This window comes from Pantherophis guttatus, chromosome 1, assembly GCF_059756535.1.
Source record: "Pantherophis guttatus breed Tessera chromosome 1, ASM5975653v1, whole genome shotgun sequence".
Taxonomy (NCBI): Eukaryota; Metazoa; Chordata; class Lepidosauria; order Squamata; family Colubridae; genus Pantherophis; species Pantherophis guttatus.
The window spans coordinates 225510840-225537021 of NC_142063.1; the positions used below are offsets into that span (position 1 = coordinate 225510840).

At 35.1% G+C, this 26182-nt stretch overlaps 1 protein-coding gene across 15 annotated transcripts in view; it reads left to right on the forward strand.

Annotated features, from left to right (window-relative positions):
• Positions 1-20374, forward strand: part of PHF3 (PHD finger protein 3) — a 57368-nt gene extending 36994 nt beyond the window's left edge. For 9 of the 15 annotated variants that reach the window (XM_034436675.3, XM_034436677.3, XM_034436681.3 and 6 more), the window contains 12 exons: positions 3681-3999; positions 5747-5927; positions 7453-7603; positions 7688-7844; positions 9901-10017; positions 10700-10834; positions 12341-12476; positions 13929-14127; positions 15896-16043; positions 16256-16345; positions 17216-17411; positions 17898-20374. In XM_034436675.3, the coding sequence (XP_034292566.2) occupies positions 3681-3999; positions 5747-5927; positions 7453-7603; positions 7688-7844; positions 9901-10017; positions 10700-10834; positions 12341-12476; positions 13929-14127; positions 15896-16043; positions 16256-16345; positions 17216-17411; positions 17898-20032 (3964 nt within the window). In that variant the 3' untranslated portion in view covers positions 20033-20374. Of the gene's footprint in view, positions 1-338; positions 421-3680; positions 4000-5746; positions 5928-7452; positions 7604-7687; positions 7845-9900; positions 10018-10699; positions 10835-12340; positions 12477-13928; positions 14128-15895; positions 16044-16255; positions 16346-17215; positions 17412-17897 lie in introns of all 15 variants that reach the window. The other 6 variants (XM_087882476.1, XM_087882481.1, XM_087882479.1 and 3 more) reach the window with 1 other exon arrangement.
• Positions 20375-26182: the final 5808 nt, after the last annotated feature.

Consider the following 26182-nt stretch of genomic DNA (forward strand, 5'->3'; position numbering starts at 1 on the left):
CCATATTAAAGTTGTATTTTGATTTTTTTTTTTTTGAAAAAGATAGTCTATATCACATTGGAATGTTTTAGTAGATTCCTCTGAGTAGTGGAATCCACTTGTAACAGTGAGATCCTGTGGAAATGAGTTGTCCATATCTTAACACATTTAAGTATGCTTGCAGCAGATGTTCCTGCTTACAGTCACTTGTTGCATACAGAACTATAAGGTAGAATTTAAGAATACAAATATATGTAATTAGAGCTTTTAAGGATTGTATAGGTTGTATTTCATGATAGTTGAATCTGCTAAATATCATCAATTACTATCTTAAAATATTTATTTTCTTTCTGTTCCAGCTGTGTATCCACTCCAACCTTACAACATGGTTAATGCAATTGGACATCAAACTAAGAAGCAATCTACATCCAGAGTTTTAGTGTTAGTGGGCCAACATGTTGAATGCTACTACAAAACCTGTCAGAGAAAAATGCTTTGTTACCAGCTCTTCCTGAATGACAGTTTTTTAGAAAGTTTTCCTATCCACCACAATTATCCCACACTATTAGCTGCTTCTTTCTATTATTAGTTCTGCTTCTATTTCAATGTCAGTACTAAAAAGTAATAACCTAGTGGCCAAAAGTTTAGTAGTTTCTTTAAAAAATGAAATCTAAATTTATTGGGGAAATGGCTACTTAATAGCTTATTAAGAATTTTTCTTCCCTATTACTCAAAAAAGATTTTAATAAAAATTGTAAGGTTCTTTAGAAATATAATTTGCAAAAAATCAAATTATTAAAATTTCCATTGTATCCATCCACATTTTATTGTTCAGAAATGTACTCTTTCTTCCTGCCAATTTCTGTGATACAGTTGGAGGATTAGTGAATTAGTTAGGATAGAATAAGAAGGAATCCTGCCTGTATTTGGAACCCTATAATATTTTGGTAAAATACTAATAAGAACTAAATTAGCATACATTGTTTAAGTAGTGGACTATATAGTCATTATATTCTATTGAATATAGCCAATTAAATCTAATTATAGTGCAAGTTAATACAGGGTCCAATTTTTCATTACCAGTTTGAATTGTTTTGCAGTAAATTAAGCATCAACTGTTACGCTTACTGAGTCATTACTCAGTCCTTATCAGTTATATCCAGATTTCATTATGCTTAAGTGAAATCTGTCATTTCCGAGACTTAAGCTAATGATAAAGTTAATATATCTATCCAAAGGACACATTAATGTTGTTGCTTAATAATTTTCTACATTTTATTTTTCAGATCAAGAATTAGTGTTATTTCAGAGAAAGGTTAACAAGCAAAAAAAGTTTTATTAGTTAGCAGAATTAGTTTCTGTTAATAGGGAACAAAAGAAAGAAAACTCCTTTTATATAAAGTTTGTAGTACATTCATCTGTTCTGAAATGATTTTATTAAATAGAATAACTAAAACATTGTAATATGTCCACATAATTTATTGAACTATCAATGTGAAAATTTAGATTACTGTAAACTGGACAACGTAAAAACAAGTTCATTTCCATTAAAACCAGGTGTGATTTAGAGATTAATGAAATGAACTTTTTAACATCTGAAAATTCATGATTTTCTTTAAGAGTCATAATACATAGTTTACTTTGTTTAAAAAAAAGTTCACTAAATAAGAAGAAAACGTCTTTTTTCAAACAATTTTTTCCTGTTTAATCTGATAAACATACAATTTATCCAAAGATATATTTAAGGGCTACGTATATTTTCATAATATATGAATTGTCCTTTCTTTACACTCTAACCCTTTATTTTTCAAAAGTAGTTTGTGCAGTACTTTTTTTAATGACTCAGTATTATCTTTAAAGTCACCATTGTTGTGTTTGGTTTTTTTTGTATTGGTCTTCCAGTTTCTCAGCCACTAGAATATTATTAAATGTATGGAATAAGTACTAATCCCTGTCTTTCTACATTCTTAGTCATCTACATTTTTCCTTTTTTATTCAAAAACAGAACTGGTCAGTTTTGTCAAGAATGTGAACTTATTTCTAATGACAATTTTCTGGTGACAGCCAAGTTCAAGTTTCCTTGAAAGGAATGTCTTTTTAACTTTATTTATTTATTTAATAAATTTCTGTGCCATCCGTGGCCCCTACAAGATAGTTCTGGGCTTGCTGTTATTTCATACGTTTACAACTTTCTTAAAAATTCCTTCTTTCTAATTTTTATGAACACACTAAACCATAAAGAATATTTTTACACCCATTCATAAAATATATCTGTGGCCTATTTCACTGTGTCATGTTTCAGAGTGAATCATATTAATAAACTTCATGAAAGTCTCATGTATACTTAATACTGTCATTTGCTTTATTTGCAATCATTTCGGAAATATAAATTATATTCCCTAGCATGCTCTGTCTTTAATGAAATGTGACCATTCTCCATGATGTACATTCATGGAAAAATTAGAAGGTTGTTGCTATCTTACTTTCTAGTTATAGAATTAAAATAAATTCAAGATATTTATCTAAAAAGTTTCTACATTTGGATAAGCAGTTGGGATGTGGAAACGTGCACACACATGTAGACAAGATATACATGCAGAGCAACATACACTTTTCAGTCAGAAGAAAATTTACATTTTTAATTAGGTAAAATAATTGCTTTTTATCACCTTATAAAATATATGGACTGCATATATTCACAGATCATTTAAATTCATCAGCTTGTTAAAAAAGTTATTCAAGCTGAAATACCTTCAAGATAATTTGGGATAATGGAGATTTTGGCCTTGAAGATGTAGGCAGAATTGTTCTCTTGAGGCAACTGAAGTTTGACCCAGTTGCCTATTTTGAAAATAGTCAATATTTTTCTGAAATCAGTTCAAATATTTCAAGTAACTTATTTTCTAAAACTTTAGAAAGGCAAACCTGAAAATAAAAAGAGGTAGTATTTCCTTTCTTTCCCTCCCAGTGGCTCCATTTGGGGGGAAGGGGATTGACTTGCCTTCTAATGCATTTAAGTATGCTAAAGTATGAATAATTTATCTTACTAGAGGGTTTTATTCCTGGCAAATTTCATTGGGGAAGAAAGAATACTAGCGGTTTACATCATTTAGAAAATTATCAATTTAAGGACAACTCTTGCCTTCAATGAGTTCTTCAATGAAGTTTGCAAGTGTCCTGGATTTTATTATATTATTTGATAAGTATAGTGGCAGCTATAATTCTGCTTACTATGTAATCGAATAAGGAAGAATGATTAATCTGTTTATTAAAACATTTAGGCATTGCCTATTTGTCCAAACCAGATCCTAATTTGCAAGTGTTTTGCTGATATATGGGATCTAACTGTATGTATGCATTAGTTGAATTATTTCTGAAGTTGTAAGTAGTCATCTTTATTAGGCTGCTGGAACAAAATTCAAAAGTTAAAATTCTCTTTTGCAGATGTATATTTTATTAAGAATGATAGTAGACTGTACTGACTAGCAAAGCAAAATCCTCTTGCTATATAACCTTGGCATTTTACACCATGTTGTAAGGCTGGAGAAATGGATGCACCCTTCTGCGCAAAATATGCCAAAGGAGGACCTATTCTATATGGAAGGCCTTTTAGGACAGTTAAAAACTTTTTATGTTTAGTATAATATAAAGATTATGATAAAGCAATGTGATGATTTTTTAAATTATTTTTTTGGTTCTAGGTTCATGGTAGGCTGTGGTAGATGTGACGATTGGTTTCATGGCGATTGTGTTGGATTGAGTTTGTTTCAAGCACAGCAAATGGGAGAAGAAGACAAAGAATATGTTTGCATCAAATGCTGTGCTGAGGAAGACAAGAAACCAGATTCAGTTGATCAGAATATGCTGGATGCCAATGTGAAACTTGAAACAGCCAGAGACAATAGATCAGTGGAGAGTGAGAAGCCTGGAATTTCCAAGCAAACTTTAATGGGCCCTCAAAACAAGACCCCAAAGCAAGGAGAAGACTCTCTGAAATATAAGGTCAAAATTTTTAAGCGGGTAAGTAATGAGATTTCTTTTTATGGTATGGACGTATTACAGCAAATTTTGTGTTAACCCTTTTAAAGTGTTTTCTTTCAAATGTGCTATTTTTGGTTTTAAAAGGTGAGAAATCCTTTAAATGTTTTTAAATAACTGTATTCTTCGAAATGAGATTAATTTGCCTAATATGTAGTCATTTATAGCTTTTGCCAATTTGTTATTTTCTAAATTATGGAAGAAGAAAGAAGAGTGACTAAATTTTTTATTAAATTAGTTTGATATAAAACATATATCATCTTTTTGAGGATTTTCACAATAAAAGGTATACTTATATTGCTGTCATTTCCAGTTAATGTATGATTAATAAACAATTATGTAACTCTGAATAGATATTTGGCTTCCTGACTCAATCTCAAGCCCTGAAAAATGTCACTTGTTAAGTATTAATATTATATTTATTATATATTATTTTATTTATTATATATATTAAATAATGATAATAATTTAATAATTAAATTATTTAATTAAAACAAATGAATAAAGATCCATGGTGAGGCAGTGGTTAGAATGCAGTATTGCAGGCTAACTTTGCCCACTGCCAGGCATTTGATCTTGAACAGCTCAAGGTTGATTCAGCCTTCCATCCTTCCAAGGTCAGTAAAATGAGGATCCAGATTTTTGGGAGCAACATGTTGACATTTGTAAAGAATTTAGAAAGGGCTGGAAAACACTATGAAGCGGTATAAATCTAAGTGCTATTAAATATGGATAAGATCCCAGATTAATTGCTAATTTAAAACAATTACTCTGTTGCAACTTGTGCTTTCTTCAGAAGTTCCCATAACCCTAATTATTCATATTTATGTTATATTTCAGAATGCTCAGATTTAGATAAAAATGCCTCTGAGCAACAAATCAGTGCTAGTATTGCTTGAACTATTGTTTTTAGAAATGCAATTCTGCAAGGGAATGTTGACCAAGATTGTAAAATGCAAAGGAGCATTTTAATGTGCATTAAATATGAACAGTTGGTTCCTTAGAAGATTTATGGTCCTTTATAGATGTATGCTTTTATTAATTACATAGTGACAATGTCTGGATGAAATCTAATTTTTCACCAGAGAACAAGACCCTTTATCACTGGGTTGAAGAAGGGGACCTATTTTTTTTCTTCTTATTTCCATATACCTCTTCTTTTCCTCTAGTCTGGTAAAAGGTGTTCTGATCAGATCCTGAGAGGAAGAAAATTGAAAACGATCAATATTCAGTTGTATGAGAGAAGTCCATTATTTTACATGATATTTTCCTCCGTAAATAATAATCCTTACTACTTGAGAGATGTACAACCACCATACTATTTATCTAATGACATGTTCTTGTTTGGGTAGCATTCTAAGCCAAGATATATGATTGGGCTTTTCCCTCCTTCCTCATAATAGTTACAGTCAGTGCAATCAGAATAGCAAAAAAAAAAAAAAAGGTCTTTGCAATAGAGTTATTTTGCTAGTCCAAATCAAAGTTCTCCAGTCTGTTTGAACAGAATGTTCTGTGCAATTCTGTTCATTTTATATTTTTTTATTTTTCAAAGGTATTTGATTTTTTACTACTACTTCTTTTTACATAGCTAGCTCTCTTGGGAACAATTTATGTTGAAGTTGTGGCGTGGATTATATAAATGCATATTTTTCTATAGATGCTTTGATCCTGAGACTAAAGAAAAATTGAACAGAAAAAAGGCTTATAATTAGTGTTGTAACTGTTTCAGGAATCTAGCGAAGGAAAAGCAGTATTGGAATGCAAAGATTCTGAAAGTAAAAAGGGGCAGCAGATTCCTCTTAAGAAAACAGGGCAAATGGGTTCAATTCCCCGACGATCTTCTGATGAAAAATATGAAAAATTGAATAAAGATAATACTTCTTGTTCAAGTGAAAGCACACCAAAGCAAGGTAATTAAAACCAAAATTGGTGATAATGATTTCCAAAATATGTAAGTCATATTCAAAAACTGCTGGAAATAAAACAATCAGATTGAATATTTTTTTTGCATTTGGTACCAATATCATAAATCTTAATAAATCTGAAAAATTATTCATTGAATAAAATAATTTTTAAAAATTTTTTTCTGCCGGCTTTTTTTTTTTTTTTTAAAGCATGGATAAATCTTACGTTCCTATAAAGCATAGACTCTGTACAAGCTAACAGTTTTCTAAGATACCTTTTATTGGAAAGGTATCTTTTATTGGAAATTCTTTTGAAGAATGGCACTCTGCTGTGGGAATATGTAACACTGTAAAAATAACACTTCTGTTTAAAAACAAGTCTCACACTGAATATAGTTTAATCTGGTTTAATTTACATAATTATAATTTTGCCACACAGATTTGACTACATCTGAAGTATGAGCTTCTGATAACATATGGGTTTAAATATTAAATTTTGCCTAATTGGTTATAATAATGGTAATGTTTCTGAGATTAGACAGGAATTCATATTATTTTTTTTTTTATTAATTAGTTTTATTCATATTACATTTGAACAATACAGTAGAAAGGCTCTGTGGAATTTACTAATGGGTAAAAAAGCTTAGATTAAATCTTAAAAATAAGTTTCTTCTTTTTGAACAAATCTGAAGCTGGAGTTTTTGGAACTGGGCATTTGAGTAATATTAAATTACTCCCTGTAATGACTAGGACATCACCCTAGACTTGCTTAAGCAGCAGGGAAAATTATAGTCTGGGACCTTGATCCAAATCTGGTTGGTTTGGTAGTTAAAAGTCTACTTAGATCAGGATGCCTTTGGCCCTGATCCCCATTCATTTAGATTACTATAATTTTGGAGGTGACCCAGGAGGTGTAGTTGACATAAAACATGGTGGCCAGGTTACTAGTGGGAAACTTTGCCAATGCAGAATAAAACCAATTTAAAATTTGGTGTTCTGGGCCCAGTTCAAAATGTCGGTGGTTACCTTTAAATACTTGGATACATTGGTCAATACTTTGCCAGAATGGAAACTTCCTTTGGTGCTGTGAACTTTTAGAGAGGGCCTGCTAAGAACCCCATCCCATCATAAAGCAGGCCTTCTTTGTGGTTACTCCCACACTTTTAATCACACTTTCCTCGGGGACACGTTGGCCACTATCTCTTTTTTGACTCTGCAGGGAGATAAAACCAATATTATTCCAATGTACATAACCACACTAGATATAGATGCCCACCATAGGACTTTTTTTGTGATTCCTATTGGTTGTTTTTATTGTTACAGGGAGTTACTTATGATTTTGTGCTTTTTCACAGTGTCTGTCAGTTTGGGGCAGTCTACAAATAGTGTTAAAATAAATTCAGTCAATTCACTTAATCTTTTCAACAGTAAAACTTCTTGTTCTCATTATCAAGAATATGGTCAGTTGGAGAAATGTAGTTTTATCTCTCCATAGTTCTCTAAAACAGTTAATTTGGTTATATTTCAAAAGGTATTCAGGAGAAGCAGGAAATGAAGAAAAAGAGAACTGAGAAGGGAACAGCAAGTAATGTACACTCATCTCCTGCTTCTGCACCCAAACCTTCTGCTGATCAGATAAGACAAAGTGTTAAACAGTCACTGAAAGAAATTCTAGAAAAAAGGTATGAGTTCTGCAGTGAAGCCATTCCTGTTACTCCAGTTGTTTCCTGAAAAAAATAAAATAAAATCTGTATATTTTTTTTCAGGCTTGCAGACTCAACACTAAAGATTCCTGAAGAAAGAGCAGCAAAAGTTGCAAATAAAATTGAAAAAGAGCTGTTTTCCTTTTTCCGGGATACCGATTCCAAGTACAAAAATAAGTACAGAAGCTTGATATTTAATCTGAAAGATCCAAAAAATAAAGTATGTCATAACATTTCTTACGTACTTGGGAACGATTCAAAAAATAATTCTTGTTTCATTGTGGAGGCCTAGAATAATTTTAAATGCTCATAATTTCTTCTTCCATCCTGATTATTCACATTTTAGAAGTCTCAGAGCGAGAGTTAAATTTTCTGACTTACTTTTATTCCATATCCAGATTGATGCATCCACTTTTTTCTATCTATATTTAATGAAAACACTGTCATTTTCTTTTTTCATGCTAAAATATCTTACTTGTTAATTTTTTTCAGAGGCATTTTGCCTCCCAAAAATAGAGGTTCACATTTCTTTACCTAAAAAAATAGATTTAATAGAGAACTATAATAGTATATGTGAATAGAGCTGTGCCCACAAACTTCCTGCTGATGAAAATAAGTTGAAGACATTTTTACTAGTGTGTCACCTTTTTTTACCTTTGGATAGTTCCCCAGAATAAAATTTCAATGGATAGGATGCTAAACGAGCAAAGAATGAATGAAAATTGTGCACTGTCCCTACTATCAGCATAATTACCGTACAGGTATTCCATGACTTGTACCCACAATTGGGATAGAACTTCCATTGTTAACTCATGCAGACGTTAAGTGAGTCATGCACAGTTTTATGACCTTTGTTTTGCTGCAGTTGTTAAGTGAATCAGTACAGTCATTAAGTGAACCTGGCTTCCCCCCTTTGACTTTGCTTCTTGGTAGCCTCTTGGGGAGGTTGCAAATGACAATCACATGACTCTGGGATGCTGCAACCATTGTAACTGTATGCCAGTTCCAAGTGGTTGAATTTTGATCACGTGACTGCAATAGTACATACAATAGTAGTACGTGTGAGGACTGGTCGTAAATTGCTTTTTAGTTTTATTATAACTTTGAACAGTCATTGAACAAATAGTCGTAAGTCAAGGACTATCTTTACTGAAGCAAAACCTTTCAATAAGTTACTACATCCTAGGAAAGCAAATTGAGGATTTAACGTAACAATTTCTTTCCTAAATCATTCTGTCTACTAATAATTAATACTTTTATATATTTTATTTATATCCCGCTTTTATTATTTTTATAAACAACTCAAGACAGCAAACTTATCCAATACTACTTCCTCCTCCTATTTTCTCCACAACAACAACACTGTGTTAGACTGAGAGAGAGTGACTGGCCCAAAGTCACCCAGCTGGCTTTCATGCCTAAAGTGGGAGTAGAACTCACAGTCTTCTGGTTTGTAATATGGTGCCTTAACTGCTAGATCTTTCTGATTTGGATTTAACTTTTGTGTCTCGCTGCTGGCCTGTGCGGTTTGCCACAAGGGTTTGTTCTTCAGTATATATGTACAAGGACTGTATCAAACTGCATATACCTAACACTCAGTTTACGTTATAGATCTAGTATATGGATGGCATAGGAGTCATGTCTCTGTTCAAGCTAGATAGGCAGGAAAAACATAAACATTTTCCAACTAATTTTTTGAGAATTTCTTTTTAAGGCAGATTTGAAATCCCCCATTAAAAAACTACATTGAATCTAATTATTGTGTTTTAGATAACATAGTCATTACTTTCAGAAAATGAGAGATGCATCCTGTTCTTCTGCATGTATCCTAAGATTTGCAGATACAGATACAGATTAGCAGAGTAGAAATGGATATTGGATGAAGTTTGTGTTTGTATCCCCTCTGCTTTCAGCAATAACATTAATACTCATTAATACATTTATAGGCTCTTAAATTTATAGGTTTCTTTTACTTAGGTTCAAAGACTGGCCTAAACTTTTCAGCTCAGTTGCAGAATGTTTTAGAGGATTTAAACAGAAAACCAATTGTTCTTTCTATTAGTATATTACATAATATAAAAATCATTGAAGCTAAATATGTAATATTTACATTGGTATACAATTGCACTAGAGAAATGGTCATGCAAGGGAAATTAATAGAATTTCATATAAGTATAGTTGGCTTGCAGTTGTTAATACTTTTCTCGTTGAATTGATACTAGAAAAATTCAGGTTTTGGTTGATTATATATAACTAATTATTGGATTCTCTTCCAGATACTTTTTAAAAGAGTATTGAAAGGTGAAGTTACTCCAGACCATCTCATAAGAATGAGCCCTGAAGAACTAGCTTCCAAAGAACTAGCAGCATGGAGGAAAAGAGAAAATAGACATGTATGGCTTATCTACCAGTATTGAATCGGTCCCCTAATTCCTGATTATAAGTTATTTGATTTCAAAAAGTTGTTGTCCCTGCCCATCCTCTCATTCCTAAATAATCAAATGCTCAATGCTTCCCTCAGCTCACATTAAGCTAGCTAAATAGGATAAATTCAGCCCCTTCACAGCATGCATTTAGCATGCAGGAAATTATTTAATATTTTCTTCTGGTTTCAATTGAGTATTTTATTTTATATAGGTTTGCAACTGTTCTCCTAATATAAGATTTGGGTGTGGAATAAATTTGGTTCTCTCTTGCCCCAATTCATTTTACATCATTTTTTTGTTCTCTTGCCACAATTGCTCTCTGGTCAAAATATCTTAGAAATCTTTTTCAAGATGACATGCACAAGTCAAGCTGCACACATGTGTACCAGCCGGCCACTCACATGGCCTGGTTCCCTTCCCTTCCCCCAGCCAGACAACAAAGATTGGGGAACCGCTGTTCTAGTACATAAAATTGTTGTCAAGTTTTCTACGTGTTTACAAACTAGTTTACTGGCATTTGTTTTTAAAGGTATTCTAGTATAAAGGAAGGAATCCAGTTTCCATCTCTTAATTATGGTTTCATGTCCTAGAACTTTGTCTCTGGAGGCTCTTGCCTTGTATATATAACGTGTTCTTTGTTTATTGATAGACAATTGAAATGATTGAAAAAGAGCAGAGGGAAGTTGAAAGACGGCCAATCACAAAAATTACTCATAAAGGAGAAATAGAAATTGAAAGTGAAGCTCCAGTTAAAGAGCAAGAAGCAACTATTATGGAAATTCAGGTATAATTTGAATGTATTGTAACAATAAAACATTTTTCACTAGCAGGTCTTAAGCACTAGAATATAACATGTAGGTTGTCTAATCTTTGATTTATTCAGCCTAGTTTAGAGATCTGTGATTACCTTTCATGGGCTACATGTGTCCTTGTTTTACAAGAGAAAGCTAGCAGTATGTAAATGAAAACATGTTTGTGCTAAACAAGTTTCCTTGTAACGTCCAGAACATTGAAAATATATTATAGCAGTTTCTGCATGAAGGATTCAATAATAACATCTAGAGCAGTGATGGCTAACCTTTTTGCTGTTGCGTGCCAAAAGCGTGGGGAGTGTGGGGGGCCTTCTCTCTCGTCCGTGCCCACACCCATAATTCAATGCGTCCTGCCCCCCCCCATGCATGTGCGTGCAACCCCCCCCCCCCGCTCTTGGCACGCAATGGCACAGTGGGCCAGGTAGGCCCATTTTCCGCCCTCCCCAGGCTTTCTAGGAGCCTGAGGAGGGTGAAAATGGCCTTCCCCATCCCCCTGGAGGCTGGAAACGGCCCATTTCCCGACTTCCGGTGGGCCCAAAAGGCCCGAAAATCAGATGCCTGGCGTGCGCATGCACGCTGGAGCTGAGCTAGGGCAACGCTCAAGTGCCCACAGATATGGCTCCACGTGCCACTTGTGGCACGCGTGCCATAGGTTCGCCATCACGGATCTAGAGCTTCTATGGTAATCAGCAGAAGTTAGGATATGAATGATGTTTCCTCACAGGCCTTCCTAATATCCCTGTGAAAATATTACTCAGCAGCAATGAATCTATAGGTATTCAAGATCAGGATAAAGACAGCTCTGGATTTTTATTTTTATTTTAATTTGATTTATATGCCGCCCTTTTCCGGAGACTCAGGGCAGCTTACAATGCGTTAAGCAATATTCCTTGGATCTGAAGCACATTCATTTGTTTAACTGGTCATAATACTGGGTGACCTGTTTTTCTGCGTACATGTATTTTATTTGAAACATGAAAAAAGTCATGGTTAGAACGCAGTACTGCAGGCTAACTCACTGCTCACTACCAAAAATTCAGTCCTGATCAGCTCAAGGTTGGCCCAGATTTCCATCCTTCTGGGGTCAGTAAAATGAGGACCCAGATTGTTGAGGACAATAAGCTGAGTGTAAACTACTTAGAGGGCTGTAAAGCACTATGAAGTGGTATATATGTCTATGTACTGTTGCTATATTTTATTTCATTGAAATTAATTAATTGAAGAATAGGAACAGAATTAATAACATTGAAAACAATAAGCTGCCTACTCTTAATCTACTATTGCATTTAGTGTTGTTCATGTCATTTTAAGTTACTTGGCATAATGCCAACAGGGACTCCTTTAGTAAATGTGTAATATTATTTCTTTTATAAAGCAATGTTAATAAATGATGTATAGAATGTTTATTATGGCCAAAGGACCTGAGTGTGTGTGTGTGTATAAATATATATATAAATAAATTTGTTTTCTTCTTGTAGGAACCTGTTCCAATTAAAATTGTAGAAAAGGTGGAGGAAACTGAAAAAGTTAAAGAAGCTAATGATTCTTCTAGTTCTGATACAACAAATCAACATAAAAACCACCTATTTGATCTTAATTGTAAAATTTGCACAGGTAGTATTCACGAGCTTGTTTAAAAATTATATGTGCTATTTGAACTTCTTGGTCCTTAGTATTTCTTCTCAGTTTAAGATTAGAACAATGGCAGTTTCTCAGTGGAATTAATTGTAAAATGATATCCAGTTGTACTTTCAGCAACTCTAGGAAGTAAATTAGACCAAGAAAGAATGAATAACTCAAGTCATAAAGTGAGTTTCATGGACAAATGATTATTTGAATTTGTGTCAGTCACTCCAGTTAATACTGCATTCTTTGATGCAGATCCTTCTAACAGTCTAATCAGGGTGACTGTTTCTTCCTTTACTTCCAAGCTCGTTCAGACTCTCTCCAAACCGCATCTTAAAATTAGAGCTCTTTCATGTGCCCTAAATTATGAAGAAGCAAAGTGGATTTCAGAGGCACTGTGTGCAAGTCAGAGGAATGTAATGATTGGCACTCTGGAGCCCTAGATTTACATCCATCCTCAGCCAAGGAAGCTCACTGGATGACATTTTGCAAATCCTTCTGCTCAGACCAACCTACAACAGGGAGGATTGTGCAACCCCCCCCCCCCCAACAACAAAAAGTATTGTGCTATCCATACTGTTTTGACCTGAAGAAACAATGGGATATCAATTGAATAAGTCAGAAATGGGATTCTGCTGTCTTGTCTACATTCAGAGGTTGCTGCATACCATAAATAATGCTAAACTCAGTAAAATTAATATCAAAGACTAAATTAACAGTATTCTACCTGTTTGATTGGTTGATAGTTTAGAGTGGGCTGCAGAACCTGCAGGTAACCTGATGTTATTGAGTACAAATCCAGCATTTCTCTTCATTGATTACATTTGTCATGGCTATTAAGAGTTGTAGTTCAGCAATATTTTTTTGCCACTGGCCATTTTTCTAACACGAAGCTTCAAAGCTGCTGTGCATCTGGCCTGATTGTTAGAAGGCGGTTAAAACCTTCTCTCTCCCTCAGAAGTTTCAGAAGAAGAATATAGTTCCTAATTCTATTTAGTTCAAATGAGCCCATCTCAAACTATAGTTTGAAGTATTAACAAACCAGTGAATAGTTGAAGTTCAAAACAAAGCAATTTAAACCTGGCATAAAGGCTTCAGAACTGCACTTCACAGCAGTTCACTGTAGAGAAATAGGAAGATGGCAAGGTTGTTCTTTTTTTAAATTTATATAAAACTTCATCATGATTGTGTTTGGGTAAAGCCTTTATTTTTCTATGATAAATTAATCTCTACATCTACAATCTACATCTCTTTGATAATTATCTAAACTTCTTTTAACTGCTTGAGTGAAATTCTAGAGATATACTACTGTGCTTTTAATTTCAACCAGCAAGATTTTTTAGCGTTATGGTGACAGTAATTGTTACTATATATTATAATCATTTGGAACTGGATTAATATGATAAATACTCAATAAAGCTTTTTAATTTTCTTCTCAAGGTCGAATGGCACCACCCAGTGACGATCTTGCTGGGAAAAAAGTGAAAGTATCAGTTGGAGTTGCTCGGAAGCCATCAGACAATGAAGCTGACAATATAGCAGATGCACTTACTTCAACAACAAACATCTTAGCTTTGGAGTTATTAGAGGAAGATAAAGAGTTATCAGATCCAGGGCTTGCATCCACTTCCAGCTCTAGGTAATCATTTGTGATTGCTACTCAAGTGTCTAAGAAAATAGAAGCTACCATATGCACTTTGAATAAAAATGTTTTGCTTTCTTGTTTGAAAGTTGTTTTCCATAAATGAAGAGAGGGAGTAAAACATTCCAAACAGAAGTGAAATTTTTAAAAAATGTTCAGGTTTTCAGACTGAACTGTAATATATGAAACTTTCAGAAGTCTGCCAAAAGTGAACATTATTTTGTTCCTTCTGTCTTCTTTTTTTCTCCTACTCTTTAACAGACTGAAATGCCTTGGTATTGCAACACATGCTTTTCATTTCAAGATGACATGAATCAGTATAATACCATTATCATATAATAAAACAATTTGCAATGAAAGGCCATGACATGTAATGCACTATAAGAGTACTGTGAAAATAGTAAGAATATTTGCATTACACAAATTGTAAATGATGAGAGTTTTTAACATTATTTCTTCTACCACCCACTATACTATTTTACAAATTATTTATTTGTAAATAATTTACAAAATTATAATTTTCAAAAGTCCTTTATAAAATGATGTGGAAAGTTTGCTATTCCAAAGGAGAAAAAGGTCTGGAAATGCTAAACGTTGTGACTTAGATCTTACTCTGTATACTTTAAATCACCACATAAGGGAAGTAATCCTATAACCTGCATTCATGTTATTTAATATAATTTGCTTTTAAATGAAACTTCATTTGATTTAACTACTCCTTGGTTCCTCTCTTATTAGTTAAGGAAAACGAAGGGCAATCAGATAGAATTCTTTTAACCCTTATCAAACACACCAAACTTTTAAATCTTCCTTTATATTATCCTAAAAATTAAGATAATTTTTGACCTTTTCAAAAAAAGTCCCCCCCATTTGCTGTTCATCTAGGTTTCAAAGCAAAAATCCTTCAGAACTTTAATAGATTTCTCTACTTTATCCTTTTGTTTGTCACTTCTAAAAAAGGCCTTTCAAATCTTAGCAGAACTATTTTGTATAGTCAGAGAGGAAAAAATATTCAAATCAAGTTTCTGATTTAATGTCTATTCAACTTCTGAAGGGAATAAGTCATCCATCAGATCCATTTATATAGGTTTAAATCCCCCTTCAAATTAATTTCATAAACATCAATTGCAGCCCATTCTTGTTTTATAATTTTATATGAAAATGCTCTATTAATTTTATGAAGCATCTGATTCATTCTGCCCAAATGTTTAGCTGTAAAGTAGTTAAAAGTTTGACTAAGGATTTTTGCTCTGTTTTCCTTATCCTCTGGCTCTCATGTTCAGTCCTCAAGGTCTTCTAATGAATACAGTAGAACCTTGCTAGTCTGAAGGGTCTTAATCTTTATAATATGCAAAGAATAAAGAAAATAATTGAAAAAAGTGATTAAGGTAGAAGGCTCAATCAAGCACAATCCATAAAGTGCAAATTGGAGTTTGATCTAAATTCCAACTCTCAGCCACTCCACTCATGAGCTGACCGCAAAAAAAGACAATTTCCACAATCTAATGAAGAATAGCTGTTCAGAATCTCATGGATCATCTCAACACTCTCCCCTGTATTCCTGAAAGATTACGCTGACTCAGATCTGGCGTCCAGTGTCAATTTCACTTGTAAAATTGTCTTGCTAACTAAGAAAAGCCCGCAAGGCCTCTGCGCACATATAGGAAATATTTTCCTTCTTTTTCCTTCTCACCCACTCATATTTAATGCAGTAAGTTGCTTACCACATTAAGTTGTTTTGTTTCCCTTCATTTCTGTGTTTCAGATCAGAAACAGCTGGAACTGTTGAAAGTGAAACATTATTTCTAGCTCACCTGAATTTCATTTGGAAAGGCTTTATCAACATGCCATCTGTGGCAAAGTTTGTTATCAAGGCTTACCCAATCTCTGGTTCTTTTGAAAGTTTAACAGAGGTAATGTATGGGGTACTCAACAATTCTGCCATTTTCTTGGGAACTTTCTGAATTTTCTTTTACTGTGGACAATGAAATGTTGCAGTGTAAAATCACCAAGGAGAGCATTAGACAAATGTACTCTTGCATGTAGATTATGAAAGTTATATTGCTTTTATTGAGGAAAAATTATTGTCTTGGGGTAAAAATATACATCTACTTCTCTTCCATAGGATTTGCCAGATAGCATCCAAGTAGGTGGCAGGATATCACCTCAGACTGTTTGGGAATATGTTGATAAAATAAAGGCTTCGGGCACAAAGGTAAAAATGTATTCTTGTAATATAATGTAGCATTAGATGCTCAGTGTTCTTTGATTTTTAAAAAGAATAGGATTTCATGCTGGTGCTGTTATTACCTGAAATAAATTCATCAGTACCATTTGTATGAAATCCAATGCAGAAAATAAATAAACCGCACTGTTCCTTGTTCAGTAATGAATCCAGTAGCTAGATAACATGCTCATTTTCAGTATATGGAAAGCCTAGAAAAATTAAGATACAGAAAGACCCAGGGCAAGAAGAGTATTATAAATGAAGAAAATAATTTGTAACTATGATACTTGTACATATTCCCATTTCAGAAATACTGTTAAGCACTAAAATTCTTTTTGATATAGCTTGTGTGTCATTTCTCTGTACACTTACACTGGTGGCATCTAAGACTTCCTTTAATTTATGAAAAATGATTTTGTTTTGATTCATGTTAATGTTTCATATATTCAAAATACATAATATGGTTTAGTGCACAACTTTGTTTCAGTACAAATTTTTTGAGAGAATCATTTACTATATTGCATACATTTTAAAGTTTGCCTTCCTCAGTAGCAAAGCAATAGGCATACAAATTAGATCTGTTTAAATAGTCCAGCATTTAATTACCTTTGTTTTGAGATAGTTTCAAACTGCATGGGTCTTCCTGGCATGTAACAGCAATATGATTCACTATCAAGCAGCTCTAGGTGACTTTTACTTGTTCGCTATGTAATATCATCATGAGTGAATTTCCCGGTATCTAAAATCAATGAAGTACAAACTTTTTGATACCCCGAGGAATGAAAATAGATGTGTTTGTGTGTATTTATTTTAAGAACATGGTGATAATTAATAAATGTTTCCCTTTTTTCATAATAGGAAATATGTGTGGTTCGTTTTACTCCTGTTACAGAAGAGGATCAAATTTCATACACTTTGCTTTTTGCATACTTCAGCAGCAGAAAACGTTATGGTGTAGCAGCGAATAACATGAAGCAAATCAAGGATTTATATATTATCCCTTTAGGTGCTTCTGATAAAATTCCACATCAGTTGGTTCCTTTTGATGGTCCTGGTAAGTAACAAAGATAGGCTGAATTGTCCTTTGCATTAAAGTATTATTGATAAAAAAAAAAAACCCAAGAACAAAACCTTTTTATTTTCTGAGTTATATTTTAAACTATGCTAGAAGTCAAATAGTTTGATGATTTATTGCAGAGCATTCATGAATATTGGAAATGAAGCTTTGCATGGAGATTTTTTTCAAAGAACAGACATGGATTTCTTTCTCTGTTTAGCTCATGGATACAATCAGTAGTCTTGATTTAACAGATAAACATTTTACAATGTAAAATGTACTTTTACATAGCAATTATTTGTAGAGTGAAATTTTGTCAGTGCTTCTTAAAGTACATTTTGTAACATCAATGAATCATTTAACTATTTGGCATTATAGAGACTCAGGGTGGCTTGTTTTAATTGAAAAAAAAAATCCAAGATACATGTTTTCCTTTATTACATTGTTCCTTTTTTAATATACTATATGTGTGTGTGTGTGTAGGAATTGAAGTCCATCGACCCAACTTGCTGCTGGGATTGATAATTCGCCAGAAGCTGAAAAGGCAGATTAGTGCTGTGGCTAATTCAACCATGACCCATGCTGAAGAAGGTCCCGAAAATTTGCAGCCAGAGAAAAAAAGTAAACCGAACAAATTGGAAGTCCTTCATCCTGAGGTAAATGAAAAAGAAGAAGAAAATGATTTCTTTAATTCATTCACCACAGTACTGCACAAGCAGAGAATCAAATCCCAACAATGCAGCACAGAAGAAGTCACAACGAATGAACCTGCTGTGGAGAGCATCAAACTTGAACCCCCCAAACCTCTACGGTTCCTTCCTGGGGTTTTGGTTGGATGGGAAAATCAGTCATCTGCTCTTGAACTAGCAAGTAAGCCATTGCCAGTAGATGACATACTTCAAAGTCTTTTGGATACCACGGGGCAGATGCCTGAACATATCCAACCAACAGTTGACAAGTTAGTTAATAAAGATCTTCCTTTATTAGAGAAACGGACAAACGTAAAGGAAGAAAACATAGACATTCCAGTGGGTGTTGAAGTTAAAAGGCATAAAAAGGACAATGCAAAAGAAACCATCAATAATACCTTAGCAGTGGACGTATCAGTAGATTTCCCTTGCTCTTCAGGAACTCTTACAAGTCTGAGTCTTAAGGAGAAACCACCAGATGTTTCCACTGAGGTATTTTTAGCAAACTTAACTATTCTATCACAGAATAAGGAAAATCAAGAGACTCCGGAAAACAGTTTAAAGTTGGGTGATACAGATAATGTTCCTCAGGAAAATAAAAGAACCATAGATTTTCCTGTTACTTCCAATGCTGGAAAAGGAGTTGGGAGCAATAATGTTGGAACAGCATCTGTTGATACTATGACTATTCATAGTTCTAAATCTCCACCGTTCATTAATCTTAAGAGAGACCCAAGGCAAGCAGCTGGACGAGGCCAACAGAACAATAGTTCAGAAAGTGAAGGCGATAGTACTAGAAGTGAAGACATGCAGCAGCTTGATACTTTAGAATCCGAACAGTCAAAAGTTGATAACAAGCAGACATCAGGAAATGAATTAGCTTCAGATGAGACTGATAACCAAGCATGCAAGACAACATTGGTTTCAAATGCCTCTAATGGAGAAGGTGGATGTACCTCACAACTTAAAGACACCCTGATGCAAAACATTGAGACTGAAAATACTGAGAGAGGATTATTGCCACCGCCGCCACCGCCACCACCGCCACTCTCTTCATCAACATCATTATCATCTCAATTTGAAGCAGGAAATACAAGTCATCAATCTGACTTCAGCACCAAATTACTTGCCGCAAGTGGAAATTTCTCACCAATTAGGACTCCTCAGCCCAACTTCCCGCCCACTAAAACAACTCCCCCTGGTTTTCAGTTTCAAGGGGCCATTGCCCCTAATTTCTCCCCACCAAACACTCCTGTATTTGGGTTTCCCCATCATCTGCCCCCACCGCTCCTTCCACCTCCGGGCTTTGGTTTTGCTCAAAGCCCTCTCATGCCTTGGCCCCCCGTACTTCACCTGCCAGGTCAGCTACCCCACTATGTTGGACCAGTTACACCAGCCCCTCCCCCCACCCAGAAACCATCAAGATTCTCAGGGCCTGAACACTTTTATCAAAATAAAAACACTAGGAGACATGAAAGGCGTCACAGTGACCCCTGGGCAGGCCGACAGGGTCCTCACGTGGAGAGGGCCTTCAGCAGGAGGAAGAATGATCAACACAGGCAAAGGTTTTATAGCGAATCTCACCACCCCAAAAAAGGCAGGCATGACTGGGAGTTAGATCCTGAAAGAAGTCGACACCGAGACAGAAGCTCAGAGAAAGAGAGGGAAAGAAAAAACAGGGAGGAAGGACATCGAGACAAAGAGAGGTTGCGGCTTTCACATAGCGATAAGGACTCTGAAAGCAAATCCTCACAAGAAAGTAGAAATTCTGAAAAGAAGGATGTTCCTAGAAGTGAAGAGCGCTTTCGTGAGAAAGAGAAAGAAAGAGAAAAGAGTAGGGAACGGCCAAAAGAGCAAGACAATGAAAAGAACCGAGAAAGGCATCACAAAGACAGGGACCAGAGTGATCGGGGTAAAAGCAAAAGGTGAAAGGAAAAAAAATGAGAGAGAAAGAAGGCACAATCTGTCTTCTAGTTCTAAACAAATAGAACATAATATGTTTTAAATATGTCCTAAAGCTGTCTGTATAATATGTGCTTGGGTATAATTGTGCCATCAATACTTTCTTTTTATATTCAATGTTTAGTGTTTTGTAGGACTAAGTCTGTTCTGGTACCAATCTGTGTACCGTACATTCATTTTCTTTTACAATCTCTTGACATAGGAGTAGAGTTGAATAGTTTGAAGATTTTACTCTGCTTGTATAGAAAAATGACCGAAAGGGGCTTCTTTTAATATGCAATAAAAGACACATACAGATTCTTTGTCAAATTGGGCTTCAGTCGAGCTATTTGTAGCCTTTGGTGATTTGTACTTTGTGTTTGGAGCTGCTCCAGCAAACATGAAGATGGATTTCTAGTGTTAAGCATGACAACAAAACACTGGCTTTGAAAACAAGAGAGATTGTAATGCAGTCCTATTCCAATGCATATGAATTCAAAAGATTCATGTATTCAAAAGATTCCAAAGAATAAGGAAATGGTGGTGGCAGAGGGAATCCCACCTGTATTAATTATTGAGCATTTCTGATAGAATGAAGTGGCCTGTGAGCAGAAGGAGTCCAGGTTTTACTGCTTTGGGGCACACTTTTTAGTGGGGTATTTTATGGCTTTAGCCTTTCTGTCGCTGATGCTCACCTCCTGAAATGAATAAAACTAATGACATCAATAGTGTTCGGACTAGAATTAAATCTATTTTTCCACTTTCAATCATTAAACACTATCTAGGAGAATGCTCAGGAGTTCTCAAGCTTTGCTCATTTTGGGTTTTTATTGGCGACAACAAAGCCTAGATCAAGGTTGACCATGTTTCCGCTTCATCTACACAAAGGTTTTTTTCTTTTTCTTTTTATGTGACCACCACCATCCCTGATGGCAATTTGAGAACCCTAGCTTTCAGCTGAAATTAATATTTTAGCTATTTCTCATGCTTTGAAAACTTGAATATCTAAGCTTGTACATGAGACTTGTGTTTTCCTATTCTTTATATTATAAAATGTAAATATTTTAAGGGGTATTTTGATTCTACAAATGATAACCTTCTCACAGTTGTTTGCTTGATTTTAATAGATGTGGAGCAATAGGCTATACCAGTATAACAGAAAGATGTATAAATATGGCTTGCCTTTACAGTTCATGACTGGTAATTTTTAATAACCCACAGGGTTTTTAATAAATAGATCAGTAAAATGTGATTTTTCTGTGAAACATAGTATATTGGTTTTTCTGTTAGATATCATTGCACTACTCTGTTCAACATCCTATTTCGAAGTATTTAGTAAAATTAAGAGCATTGTGCATTAAAAAAAAGAAACCCTTAATTAAATCGCCTTACCTATGAACATAGATTTTGCACTTTGGTATAAGAAAGAAACTATCTCTCAATAATATGTGATTAAAATAAATTGTTAGGCTATTTTAAAATCCTATTTAAATATAATAGCCAGTTTGCAAACCTTGCACATGGCTTTATTTAGTCAAATTAAAAACTCTATATCATAAATTGCTTGATGGTACCTTTTTTTTTTAAAGTGACTGTCCAAAATGTTGATTCATTCATACATATAATCAGTCTGTACATTTTCAACAGAAATGCAATCATATGCTAGGTTTAGGATAAATTATTGTGTGTGCGTGTGTGTAGGCACTGAGGACTTTGCCTGGAATTTTCCCGTAAGAGTGAGTAGAGTAACATCTGGCACAAGACAACATTCTCCACCCATAATTACTTTCAACCCTTGTGAAACCCTTTACTTAGTGTTCATTTTCAGCTGTCTAACTCTCCCAAGGGCTCTTACTATATGTCTGTCATGGAAAGAAGATAACAAGCTTATTATTCATAATAATTTTTGCTGCAAAATTTTTAAAAAACTACTGGGAGGATCAAGTTGAAAAGGTTTTGGAAAAGGAACAGCCTGAGACGTTACGGGAATTTAAAATTCAAACACACAGGCTCCTTGTTCATGATATGTCTGATAAAACAGTTATTGAAAACAAGAAAATCTATCAGGATTTCAAATCAAGTTTGGATGCTTATGGAAAAAGAAATCTTCTGTTAGACCAATTGTGATTGGAGCCTTTGGAGCAAAGGATTCCATCCATATTTGGAAAATATTTTAATTAATCAGAACTGAATACCCTAATTTTACAAAAATAACCACTTGCTTAGAATTGCCTATATCCTTAGTTGCTACCTTCATAATTGATAGGTCCTTGGTTAGGACTTGAATTATTAAATATTCACCAAGCTTAGTCTGAATCTAACAGTAGATTATTCATAATAAGTAAGTGTTAGTTACTTCTATCCCAGCTTTATTATTTTTATAAATAACTCAAAAGTAGTGAATATATCTAGTATTATTTATTTCTTCTGTTTTTCCCACATGAGGTGAGTTGGGCTCAGGGAAAATGTGACCCAAGATACCCATGCCTCAGGTGGGGCTGGAACTCAGTCACTCAGTTTCTAGCCTGATGACCATTAGATCAAATTGGTATCGTAACAGTAATATCATCTGCCTATCACTGTCCTTGAGAAGAACTCAATAGGTGGAGAAAAATGTCAAATCCAGTCTAAACATATGGCTGACTGCATGACCAGCCATAATAATAAATGATGGTTGGATGGATGTCACTTTGATAATGAAATTGGAGTTTCTTGTGAATTTTAAATATTCATACTTCCCAATTTGTGCTATTTTATTCATATTTATTTGGATATGTATGTAGAAGATGTTCTCCGAATAGTCTCATCATACTCAGTGGGAGAATCCTGTAGGTAAGCTTATGAGCAGCATAGAAGATCAGTGCTTCAAAGACTGAAATCCTAACTGCACTTTGATACTTCCACATAACTAGGAATAGGATGTTAACCTTACTATTAAAAAAAGATTTAAAATGCTAAATATTTGCTATGTATACCCTCATTCTTCCAAAATAATCAGTAGATATAATCAGAAATCTGGCATCAGGTATTGTAAAAAAAAAATAGTGTGTTATGATTTTCTTTCATATTTTGGCTCTTCCTGAGATGCTACTTCATATAATAGTAATGGTAGCTTGTTAGGTAATCACTTTGGAAGAATCTTGTCCTGCAAGGTAAGGTATGAGTATAATAAATGAATACAAATTTATAGTTTAATTAATAGCAGAATGAGCGAAGGGCTGTGAAGAATAACATTATTTCAACATTTTCCATACCTCAAAAGTCCTTACAAATAAAAATCTAGAGTAATAAAGTTAAATTGACTTAAGGTTTTTCTTCTATTTTGTTATTGCAGATTTCAAATAAGAGGTGAGAAATCCTTATTCTAAAATAGAGAAGTACATAGGAAGAAATGGTGTTACTAAAAAAAGTAGGGACTAAAAGAATGATCAAAAGCTTTCCAAAACATTTCAAGAAAATAAAGTGAAGAGGTGACGTGTGTTGTCACAGATGTGTTGTGAGGCATAATTTGAGACAGGAGGGACAACAACAAAACATGGATAATCCAAGGAATTTCAATACAACTGTAGAAAAGCATTAAAATACGATACCCTTATGTGTAAATTAAACTATAGGCTATGTTACATATAGTTCATTTCACCAATTGGTAAATGTGAACCATAATCTAATAACAGCAACCTCAGGAAAGGAGAGATGGCAATAAAGGAGAATATTTGTACCAAAAGTGCTTTTTCAAAAGGCAGCTGAACTTGCTGTGTTTTTCCTTGAAGACATTTCACTTCTCATCTAAGAAGCAAAACATCTTCAAGAAAAAAACACAGAAAATCATCTTTTGAAAAAGCACCCGTGGGACAATCATGACTGGATGACTGAGAATCTCCATAGACATTGAAAATATTTGTAGCTCACGGTTGAAATATGGCGTCCTCTGTGCTCTGTGAGCTTTGGCTGTTTCCTAACAGAAGTTTCATTACCCAAATTAGGTAACATCATCAGTGCTAGCATGGATTAGGGTTTGCTGAGTAAGGGGTGGTTTTGGAAAAATGTATCTTACAAGATGGAAGACATAAGATAGCGATTAAAATTATTTTCTAAAAAAATAATGCTTTAATTGTCCATCACTCTTCCAAATTCCATAGCTTCTTTGTTTAATGCTTACATTTTTGCATTTGGGCAAGAACATTCCTGCTTCCAACAAATTAATTGCTTTCAGTGATAATAGATCTCCCCAAGTGCTACTCATGTTTTCCCGAAAATAAGACCTAGTCTTATTTTCTTTTAGGCTTGAAAATAATCACTCAGGCTTATTTTCGGGGAAGTCTTTTTTTTTTTTTAGTGCAGGAGGTGGTGAATGAGGGGGCTGGCAGGAGTGGGATTGCAGCTACTGCGGGCCCCACACTCCTACTGTCTGCTTGCCTGTGGCTGTAATGGACCAAACTCTCAGCATGCCCAGGCCTCCACCTGCCCTTTCTGCTGGCCCAGCTGCTCCTGGGACACTTCTCGGCTGCAGTGGGCGCTTGCTGACCGCCAAGCGGCTGCCCATGCTGCTGTTGGCTTCATGGGGGCTCTTTGCCCTCCTGCCAGGGCGGGTGGAGGCCAGGACATCCTGAGAGCTTGGCCCCAATTGAGGCAGCCGACAAGCAGACAGTGGGACGGAGAGGGTGGGACTGATGGTAGCTGCCCAAACACTTTTCGCCCATAGGGGAATGAAGCTTTGTCTGCTTGCAAAGGGATGTTTTGAAATGGAGCTTATTGCTCTTTTCAAACCATCCCCTTTGCAAGCACAGGAAGCTTTGAGTCTCCATCATTTCTCCGTCTGGGTGAACACTGTTTGGTTGCCTATAGGCGCTTGGGAGTGATTTGCTCCATTCCGAAGCACCCCATAGGCGACCAAACACTTCGCCCGGATGGAGAAATGACAGAGACTCAAAGCTTCCTGTGCTTGTAAAGGGGACCCTTTGAAACGGAGCAAAAAGTGTGCAGCAGAGCCAGGCAAAGGCAAAGGTGATTCCAACGCACTGGCCACTCTATCCCACCAGCCGCTTGCCTGCGGCTGTGCCAATCAAGTACCTATATGGTGCATCAGGATCGCCTGCCTCCCCCATGCCTCTGCCGCTACCTCTGCACAAGCCTCCCAAGAGCCTCCCATGAGTCAGGCAGCTACACAGCATGTCCTGATCGCCTGTCTTCTCCCCCCCCACCTTTGCGTTATCTTGGACTTACCAGTATTTGCGCTGCACCAGGGGGCCGGTGAGCTGTGGCTGCTGCCATACACCGTCAGCCCCCGCATGCCTCTTGTTCTGGCCACGCCCATTCCCCTGGGCTTATTTTTGGGGTAGGGCTTATATTGGGCCCACCCCACCTTATTTTTTGGGGTGGGTCTTATTATCGGGGAAACGGTATATATTGTACCTTGAAAACGGTATTTTCAAGTTACTTTCCTTGAAAAATACGGGATTTGTAAGAGAATTGCAGGTGTACTATGTTTTCCATTGTACTAGGTATTTATTTTTGGAATACATTCTAAAGCTGAGGAAATATCTTTCTGAAATTTATTAACCATTGTTTATGTTTTGATATGATTTAATTGCTCACTAAAAAAGCTACTGCTCACAAAAATAAGCATAGAAAATATAAGCTCTGCCACTTTCAAAATAATATTTGATATAGGTGGTGTTTGAATTACAACCATCTGTTTAGCGACCATTCAGTTACAACAGCATTGGAAAAAAGTAACTGATAACCATTTTTCACTTACACCCATTTCATCATCTCTATGGTCACATGATTAAAATTCAGAGGCTTGGCAACTGGCTCATATTTAGGATGGTTGCAGTGTCCCAGGGTCATGAGATCATCTTGTACAATCTTCTGAAAAGTAAAGTCAATGGGGAATCCAGATTCACTTAACTGTGTTGTTAACTGCACTGATTCACTTAATAACTGTGGCAAGAAAGGTCATAAAATGGAGCAAAACGTACTTAACTGTCTCCCTTAGTAACAGAAATTTGGGGGTTAATTGTCATAAATCAAGGATTACCTGTACTTGCATTGACAAATTATATGATCCATTCTCTACTATTAGCTGATATATTTTTAATGACAATGGGTAATACGGTAAATTGAATAAGAAAAATG